Source organism: Dama dama, chromosome 9, assembly GCF_033118175.1.
Source record: "Dama dama isolate Ldn47 chromosome 9, ASM3311817v1, whole genome shotgun sequence".
Lineage (NCBI taxonomy): Eukaryota > Metazoa > Chordata > Mammalia > Artiodactyla > Cervidae > Dama > Dama dama.
The window spans coordinates 36084370-36094547 of record NC_083689.1 but is presented as its reverse complement, the minus strand read 5'-3'; the positions used below and the strand labels follow the sequence as shown (position 1 = coordinate 36094547).

The window sequence follows — 10178 nt, the reverse complement described above, 5'->3', positions numbered from 1 at the left end:
GTATATACTGATTACTGTTACATCTTTATAATATAAAGAAGAACCTGCAGACACATGGTCATTTAAAACTATATATTCTCTTTACCTTAGAGAACTCAAGCATATTACTTATTTAACACTTCTAATTATCTCTTCCCTCTTCTCTCCAGTTTACTTAGTGCACACTGGTTTCTTTATTCTTTCCTTATTTTTTTTCCAGCAGCCTCTGCTTTCTACCTTTTTTCTTTTCCCTCTGATTTTTCAATGAATTTAAAATTTTTAAATTAAAAAAAAATTTTTATTCTCTTGACACCACTTCTAAATTCCTATTTTTCTTCTGTTGTCTCTTTTTTCCTTCCATATTGCAAATGTGACTTACAAGGATTTATCAAGATGAATTATTCAGAATGACGAGACTGAATATGAGGGGCCTAAGGGACTAGGAAGAGGGGAGCTGCCAAGATTTTCTTCCTGTATGGAAGCATGTTGGAACAACCTGGGGTATGAGAAGCAAGAGACAGAGATGCCTGCTAAGGCATGACCAAATGGGAAGCCTATTAAAGTAATAATTTGGAGTAGAGTACACTGAAGAAAACAAAGTAAATCCAGCCCTCTAGGTCAATAGCTAATAACCCATGAGTCTGCCACTCAGGAAATTAGAACTTTAACTAATGAGAATCCTAGCCACCTACTGAGAATGAAACCCAAGACTTCCTATTAACTCCCTTCCCTAGATCTTTTTAACAGAGCAGTCAAAAAGTTATTTCCTCTTTATTTAGTTGCAAAAGATTTGAAATAGATGCAAAAACAAAAAAGAAAAAAGTTGGAGGCAAACTCTTCTTATTCTCTCTCACAACAGGATATCCAGTGTATCTCCCCCTCCACCCAAAACATACATCAACATAGGTCATGAAAAGAGGAAGGACAGTTAAAAAAACAAAAAACAAAAAAAAAACAAACCTGTCCCAGATAAGTAGAGCCAAGATGACTCAGACTGTCTCCCAGGGGATTTTTTGGTGAGAGGACTTGCAATTAATAAATCCTCTATTAGCTTTGTGGAATCAACAGGATTAAGCTACTTCTTTCAAGAACACTTTTTAAATATCATGATTCCAGGGGGTGAGGGGTCAATTTTATCGACATCTATCCTTTTTTTTTAAACCTGTACCTCTGTGTTAACTCTTCGTTGAGTAGGAGAGTGACTGGAGGCCTTCTGGACATACTCTCGCCCTGGATAAACATTTAGGTTTGCTTTTACTAACCCTAAATCTAACTTCTGACCCTCCTGTGGTTCTTGATTAATTTTTCAGAAAAAAAATGTGGTGGGGATCCTGGTCCCTGCTGGTGGGGGAAACAGAAGGAATCCAAGCTGGATGTGAAAAGACATCCAGCATGATCAAATGACCAGGGAGGGCATTTCAGGATCTAGACGAGAGGGTGGGCTGGACCCGGCTCCCAGACGCCCAGGTGTTCCGGAGAGATCCCGAAGGAGGCACGTGCCGGGGACTGCAGCTGACAGCCGGGCCGGCGGCCGTGCGCCCCTCTCGGCGCGCGGGCGGGGAACAGCGAGCGCGTGTGTGCGCGAGAGCGGCGGGCGGAGGCGCAGGCGCGCTGTTCGCCCGTCTGCAGCCCGGCGCCGAGCGCCGTGTCTTGGGGAGCCGATGGCAGCACCACCTCGGTGCGGCCGCCCGGCCGAGCGCCGAGCGCAGCCACCACCCGCCGCTGCCCGGGGAGCGTCCAGGATGTGGGGGGACCGGGGCGCGCAGCAGCCTCCGCTGGCCCGCCTGTGCTGACCTGCCTCGCTTGTCCCCAAAGAATGTCAGCCAAGTCCAAGGGGACCCCCTCCTCGTCCTCTCCAGCCGAGGGACCGCCGGCAGCCTCCAAAACCAAGGTGAAGGAACAGATCAAGATCATCGTGGAGGATCTGGAATTAGTCCTGGGCGACCTGAAGGACGTGGCCAAGGAACTTAAGGAGGTGAGAGGTGGCGGGAGTTGGGGGTGGTGGTGGAGGGGCTGGAGAAGGAGTTCGTTGTCTTTCACCCACTCGGGGTCCGTTTTCACTGGGGGCCACCAGATTTCTTAACTCCTAGGAAACTATAGAAAGAGGACGCCTGCAGATGGACTTGCTCTGCTCCTGAGACTCCCGAGAAGTTGTTGCACTTTCTTGTTTTTAATCAGGAAGAAATCAACTAGTGTTTTTTAATCGATGGACCTGGGCTGGTGGGAGGGGTGAACATGCGAGTCTCCGTATCTAAGTGTGTGTGTGTGTGTGTGAGTGAGTGTATGTGTGTGTGTGTGAGAGAGAGAGAGAGAGAGTAGGGGATTAACTGGGGGTGTGTCGACAGAGGACGAGACCAGCCACCGGCCTGAGAGAGCAGGATGCTTCTCTCTGCCCTCTTGCTCTCCCAGGCTGGTCGCTCCTTGCCTGGCAGCCTTCCTGGACCAAGGCTGATGGGGCGGGTTTCGGCCCCGAGCCAGACCCGGGAGGGCAGCCTGGGAGAAGCTCGACTCCAGTTCTGCTCCCGGCTTCCCGAGCCCCGAACCCTGCTGGAGGGAAAGCAGTCCGGGGTTGCTTGCAGGAGACCGCAGACATGGGGATGTAGGGGGGTCTGGGACTTCCGCACTTTGGCAGTTCTGGAGGCAACCGCTGCACTCCTTAGTAACTCCGGGCCTGCCCACTACCCCACCTCCTTCCTTCTTCCCGTCCTATCGCCAGTTGGCATAGAAGCTGGGGCACGGAGCGCTTCGGGATGTGTGTGTGTGTGTGTATGTGTGCGTGTGTGTGTGTGATGTGCGTGCACCAGCTTCTGGCCACTTGAGTTCTAGCTTTTGGGGACCCGGACTGTTTTGGTTCTTTCTCGCTCCCCCGAACCCCCATTCTACTTCTGCCCCTCCACCCCCAGCAGGCTTGATCCGGATAGGAAGAAGCGCAGACAGTGTCAAGGCTGGGGATGCGTAACTCCCGCTGCAGCTGCAGGCGGGGGCGAGGGCAGGGATGGGGCGGTGGGGTCTCCCGCGAGCCCGAAGGTGGCTTCTCCGAGGAGCTGGTGGCTGTCCCAGCCCTGTAGTTGCCCGCTACTGAATTGGCGCCCGGTGCTGTTTTGCGTCAGAGAATCCGCACCCCTAGTCACCCGAGAGCTACCGCGGTAACTTCTAAGGTGGTAGCCACGGTGGGAAGGGAAGGGGTGGGGCGTAGTCTAGATGCAAAATTGTAATCCTGTTTTAGAGGCCAAGTGGGAGGAGACTGAGGGTGCTTTGGATGTCTGTCCTCTAGAGGTTGACCTCCTTTGTCCAATTTCCAATCCAAATGTAAAGGTAGAGGCCCCCCACCCTTTTTTTTTCTTCCCATCTCCTCATTGTCTCTGTGAACTGAACTCCGCGAATATTACCAAATGCAAGTCTGTTTAAATGGCCCATTTGTCAACAGGGTTCGGTTTGCCAATGGCAAGTGTCATTCTTGGAGGCTGCTCCATCGACAATTAATTCCTAACCTGGAAGCGGAGAGTGATACAGGTGATCGATCCGAGGAGGAAACTTACTTGTTCACGTTTCAGGGCTTCTCTAGGATCATTGCTTCACGACTGGTTGGCAGATGGCAAGGTTATGCATTGAAATTCAATTCTAAAGATGCTGTTTGTTTCTGTTACCCTTTTATTTGACATCTTTGGCAGGTTGTGCTTTCATCTGAAACATAATGATGTATTTGAAAAAATGAGCAAATTTTTGCTAGTTCCTTTTGGCAGAATTGTGCTTTTCAGTTGCTGAGGTTTCTAAGATGGGGGATGTGGGAAACTTGCATCAGCACAGAAACGTTTTTACGGTTTCATCCAGGAGCCTGAGATTAAGAGAAAGATAGTCAATGAAAACTCTACATCTTTGGGCAAATACTTCACAGAAACCAGAAACATATTTACTGTTTCAGCGGGGAGCCTGAGATTAAGAGGAAGGTAGTCAATGAAAATGGCATCTTTGGGCAAATACTTCTTGTGTTACCATGTGTCACTCCACTCTATTTTAGGCAGAATAAATGACAAGAAACTGCACATGGTCCCAGTTCTGCTTTGCATCTTTATTTTGTGGATGTTTGCAGACCAGGTTGATGTATTGTGAAACTTTTAACCTCACCATAGATCTTGGTTGGAATCACAAAGAAGTGAATCAAGGAGTCTGTGGGTCTCTCTCCCTTTCGCTCTTTCATTTGCTTGAAGATTTTTCTTTTTTAGGGAAAATAACACCAAGCTAACTGGTATGTAAAAGAAATAGAAGATGTACAACCAAGTAAATGAAAGGATCTGTCTTCTAGGCATATCTAAAGATGAAATGTTGACTTGATGCTTTGTAAGCTTTGATTTGGTGTTGAGGTCTGATTGATTAAAGATTTTACTCAGGAGTAAACTTTATGAATGATAAATGATTTGATGTGATTGTTAATTACTTTTGTAAGGAGGATATCATCATCCTAAGTTTGCACATGGAGTTGTATATATTATGTCTGAATCTCAAAACGCTGGCCATTTATATTATAGGAGAAAGAGTTATTTCAAGAACAAAATATTTATAGGGCGTGTTTAACCTATGACATCTTGCAGTTGTCCAGCATTTATCTTTTTAAGATAATGTTTCACACATGACTGAACATGTCTGTGATGTAATTTTGAATGGGGGAGTAACTGAAATAGTAATAATAGTATTAGTAACTATTAGTATTACTAGTAACTATTAGTATTAGTATTAGTATTATTAGTAACTATTAGTATTAGTATTACTAATAGTAATACTATTAGTAATAATAGTAATAGTAACTGTTAGTGTCTATACTTATGATTTGTAAATATAAATATCACTATTCATCAGTCATTACATTCACTATTCTGGCAGGTTATCATAGGAATATATTAAATACAAATTGTTGCATTAGGAATTCTATTTCTTTTATTGGCAATGGTATGATTTTAGGCCATGATGTATTTTGATATAAATTAGCACAGAGCTCTTATTAACTTGGAACAGAAGTTGGAAATAAGAAAGTGATTATGACTTGATTACTATATCATTCACCATATGGTATTTGTTTTTCCCCCTGTTGTTTTCATTCTATCTAAAATGCAGTATTCTTTTTTTAATATTTTGTCCTTTATTTTTGTCTGCATTCTGCACCAACAATATTGGACTTTTGTTTGAGGTTGTTTTGAAATTTATTTTCTTTTTAGAAGTTTACTGGACTTCAGTCATCTGAAAATTCAGGTAGTGGGATGGATTCCAATAGAATAGTAGGTGTTTGGAACTCTTTAATAGTAACAGAATTTCATTACAATTGGTATCTTTTATCATTAGTTATTATTACTTAACCATTTATAATTAGATGGAATATTAGGAGAAGAGGATTGGGATTTCTACAGTGTCTAAGGGCAGATTTATTCTGCCCTCTGAATTTAGTAAAACCTCAAATAGCTTGACTGTTCAGAAATAATATGAGTTTCTGGGTCTTCTCTACTATAATGGGAAAGCCTTAAGTATAATTCAACATATTTATTCAGTAGTTACTGTGTGCCAAATACTGTTATTTTTTTATTGCTACCAGTATGAGAAGTTTGGAGTTTCTGGTCTCAGTGAACTCAGAGAGTTGTTTGGGAGACGTTTATCCTGTCTTTGAGCACCAATACTGTGAAAAGACATTGCTGCATTTAGTGGGTACTCTTACTATGATCTAAGAAAAGAGACTTGAGAATAAGAATATGTCGGTTTGTAAACCAATACTTACTATGTACTTAGTAGTATGGTAAGCCTTTGGTAAAAAGAGTGGTAGAAGCTTAAAAAAGATGGTAAGATATGAATTTGAAGAAGCTTATGGTTTATTCAGATTGTCACGGTTAACAAAAATGGATCAGTGCCATATACAGGAACTCACATATCCAACTGTTACAATTAAACAGTGGAGATTTTATGAAACAACTATACCCCAGTAAAGAAAATATAAATAAACAGTGGAGCTTTTCATGATGAAAAAGCTCTTAGGGGGAATGAAGAGCTGAAAAGGAAAATTTGGGGTCTCTGAGACGTGGATACAATTTGAAGAGGAAGAAAGGAGAAGGACTTGAGGGGAAATAGCATTGAAGTGCAAGATAATTCCATGTTGCTTTTTTATACATATTGAAAAACAGAGAAAAAATTAGTGGTAAAACGCTAAAGTTGTAGGGATAAAATTAGCAATTTCTGGCTTATTAGGTATGGAATGATCCTTTTTTTAAATGAAGTAATGCAAAAGAAAGAGTGCTTTTAAAAAAGAATTCTCATATAATCTGACAGCTCTTCATATCATTTTGCCTCTTCTTTTATGAAGAGGCTTGCATGCTCAGTCACTCAGTAGAAATCAACTCTTTGTGACCCCCTGGACTGTAGCCCACCAAGTTCCTTTGTCCATGGAATTGTCCAGGCAAGAATACTGGAGTGGGTTGCCATTTCCTCCTCCAGGGGATCTTCCAGACTCAGGGATCGAACCCACATCTCTAGCCTCCCATGTTTCCTACATTGCAGGCAGATTCTTTACCACTACACCGCCTGGGAAGCTCTTTTATGAAGAAGTCACTGGTAAACTTGGTTCGCATCAAGTGTTGGTGTTAGTATGGGATCACAGATCTTGTTGATTAGGGAGATATTGGAACATGTAGTAAGTAGCTTTTTACTTGGAAACAAAATTCATTGCTGCTTTAGCTGGATTCTCATTTAGACTGTTTATAGCCTTGGTAATTTTTCATACTGTTTCATTTTGCTATTTTAAGTAACAAGACTATCATATGAGTTAAATATATGTGTACATACATATATATGTATATATACACACACATACATATACACATATGTATATAACATATAGCTAAGCCATGTGAGTAGACATGACTGTTATGGAGAAACCAGCTAAGATGAGTTGTTTTGTCTGCCCCACAGTCACTGACTGATGGGACTCCATGAGTGGGAAGGTTTTGTCAGCTTTGTGACTATGAACTGGAAAGCATTCATCTTTTTTCTTATACTGTCATAAAAGGAAATAAAACTAAGTTTAATTTTAAAAACTTTTAAAACCTTAGGAAGTTATCCATTTGGGGGGGGGGGGCGGGCATTGAAAACAGAATTAACCGAATTAACAACAACAAAATAGAATTAACAATTATCTACAAAATATTTTAAAATGTTTTTTCCCTTATCCACATGAAGTGTTGTAGTTTATTGGTCTGGGAAATCCTACCAAATATTTTCTGGTTAATGAATCCATGCATATAAAATTCATTACTTGAACAAATTACAGAGAATAATCTCTGCAGTATTTTCTAAGTTCTAAAATTGTGAATGAGTAAAATTTCATAGTTAATTCAATTGCAGCTATAGCTATAGTTCTACTACTCTGTTCAATAGTCTGCCTTCTCAAACAAGTATATTTACCTGCTAAAATGCTTTTTAGTTTTTCTTTTCTTAAACATGATGGCTTAGCATGTTACTAAAAGAACAGCATGGTTCTGAGAAAATAAAAATAACCAGTAACCATCCTTTACTGTCTCTCTATTTCCAACGCATTAAACTATTTACGACTCAGAGAATTACCTGATAAGAAATTCAAGCAGACTGAAAGTAATAAATAGTGTACTTCAGGCAATAGTGAAGTAATAGATAATAAAACCAATGCAATAATTTGTTACCTGCATTATTTTTTTTTTTCTACCTTTACTGCTCTGAGGAGCTCAGGTAATTATAAAAAAGTATAAGAAAAAGATAGAATGTAAGTTTGAGTAAAACATATTTTCCCAAATAAATTAAACTACAGAAGCTTCTGTAGAACTAGTTTGTGAAAAATAACATGGGCAATTTCTTTTAAAATTAAAAGGGAGAATTTCCAATAATATGCTAACTTATTTTTGATTAATATATACATAACTGACATAAAGCTGAAAATCAAAGTTTGGTAACAATGAAGGGTACTTTTTTTCTTTAAAAAATTAATTTGTGTATTTTATTAAGATTTTGGTGGGGAGCAGTTTTAGGTTCCTAGCAAAATCGAGGAGGAGGTACAGAGATTCCTATACCCCCCTGCCCCGTATGTATGTATCATCCTGCATTATCAACATCCCCCACCAGATTGGTACCTTTGGTACAATTGATGGATATACAGAGATTAAGGGCAAGGGGAGAACGTGGTGACAGAGGACGAGCTGGCTAGATGGCATCACCAACTCAATGGACATGAGTTTGAGCAAACTCCAGGAGATAGTGAAGGACAGGGAAGCCTGGTGTGTTGCAGTCCATGGAGTTGGAAAGACTTGGGCATGGCTAGTGACTAAACCACATTGACACATCATTATCACCCAAAGTCCGTAGTTTATGTTAGGGTTTAGTCTTAATTTTGGGCATTTTGTGACTTTGGACAAATGTATAATGATATATATCTGTCATTTTGGTGTTCTATAGAGTATTTTCACTGCCCTAAAATTCCTCTATGCTCCACCTATTTATCTTTCCTTCCAATCCTGAGGGTATTAGTTTTTTTAAAGAAAATATTTCAATTTTTTTGTGTGTGTGTGATTTCTTAAGTAATACAGTATATGAATAATATAGACAGTTTGGGAAAAGTCTAAAAAACTAAAAAGGAGAAAACAAAAATTGTCTTTAATGCCACACATAAATAAATATATTGAGAATTTTGCTACATTTTCTTTCCATCTTTTTTTTTTTTTTCTAATATCTATTTATGTAATTCGTCTGCATTGGGTCTTTATTGCGGCTCACAGACTCTCTAGTTGTGGCACTCAGGCTGAGTTGCTCCATAGCATGCGGGATCTCAGTTCCCTGACCAGGGTTTGAACCTGCATCCCTGCACTGCAAGGCAGATTCTTAACCACCAGACAAGCCCTTCTGTCTTTTTGTATGTGTATTTTTAACACAGACAAAGTCATGTAAAATTATGAAGTTATGTGCAATGATGTTTTCCGCTTTCTGGAATACTATTAGATCATAACCATCATATAAATCTCTTATAAGTTATTTTATAGGTCCCCTAATGTTCAGCAGCCTATTTATTAACAAGTTTTTGTGGTTGTTAAGGTTCTTAAAAGAACAGCTTTGACAATAAACACAGCAAAGAAATTTTTACTCTCTGCCTGGTACTGTTCTAAGTATATTTCTTAATATTAGGACTTCTACTTCTCAAAACGGACATATGAGGAAGGTAGAGTTGTTACTGTTTTATGGATAAGAAAACAGAGGTCAGAGATATAGTCACTCGCCAAGGTCCCTTACTTGTAAGTGAGGCTTCATCGCTAGGCATGTTAGTGCTGCAGCCCGGGCGTTTCCCAGGTAGCACTAGTGGTGAAGAACTCACCTGCCAATGCATGAGACTCAAGAGACACAGATTTGAATCTTGGGTTGGGAAGATCCTCTGGAGTAGGAAATGGCCCCGTGCTTCAGTATTCTTGCCTGGAAAATTCCCTGGGCAGAGGAGCCTGGTGGGCTACAGTGCATGGGGCCCCAAAGAGCTGAACATGACTGGGCGCAACTCAGGCATTTAACCACTAAGCTCTGTGGATTTTCCTACTTTTCCCCCATTTGTTTAGAAATCAAGGGTGTGAAAGTTTTAAAGTCTTCAATCCACCTTGCCAAGCTAGCTTCTGGGGAGTTTTTCACAAGTTTTTTACCCCTGGTATCTGTACATGTATGGACTCTGCTTCTTCAATTTCTAGTGAAAATGATAAAACTTTTCATCTTATTGTGAGTGGATTATTTCTTTGTGATAACATTGTTTTTGTTGGGTTGTACTCAGTTTTGGGCACCAGTATTGAGGCAGAACTAACAGTGGGTTGATTAGACATTGTAGTTTTCATCCTTCAAATAAGTAGGTACTGCAATGAATTGCTTTTGACCTATTTACTCTTCAGCAAAAACATTAATAATAATATGACATCTCTTTTTTTTATATTATGACTTAGAAAATAAAGGAGCAACTAATATGGGTACTTTCTGATCTTGAGCATTGCATATCGAAGTTTCAAATGAATTTAAAATAATTTGTTGTTCAGTCATTCAGTATGTCCAACTCTTTGTGACCCCATGGACTGCAGCATGCCAGGCTTCCCTGTCCTTCACTGTCTCCCAGCGTTTACTCAGACTCATGTCGATGAGTTGATGATGCCATCCAACCATCTTATCCTCTGTCT

At 40.6% G+C, this 10178-nt stretch overlaps 1 protein-coding gene across 7 annotated transcripts in view; it reads left to right on the top strand.

Annotated features, from left to right (window-relative positions):
* The first annotated feature begins 1044 nt into the window (after positions 1-1044).
* The window catches only part of PRR16 (proline rich 16), a 277946-nt gene continuing 268812 nt past the window's right edge, over positions 1045-10178 (top strand). For 4 of the 7 annotated variants that reach the window (XR_009694121.1, XR_009694122.1, XM_061150925.1 and 1 more), the window contains exon 1: positions 1616-1954. Coding sequence is in view for 3 of the 7 variants with exons in the window: in XM_061150925.1 (XP_061006908.1) it covers positions 1796-1954 (159 nt within the window). In the remaining 4 variants the exon portion in view is untranslated. Of the gene's footprint in view, positions 1226-1615; positions 1955-3406; positions 3493-10178 lie in introns of those variants that run through there. The other 3 variants (XM_061150924.1, XM_061150927.1, XM_061150926.1) reach the window with 3 other exon arrangements.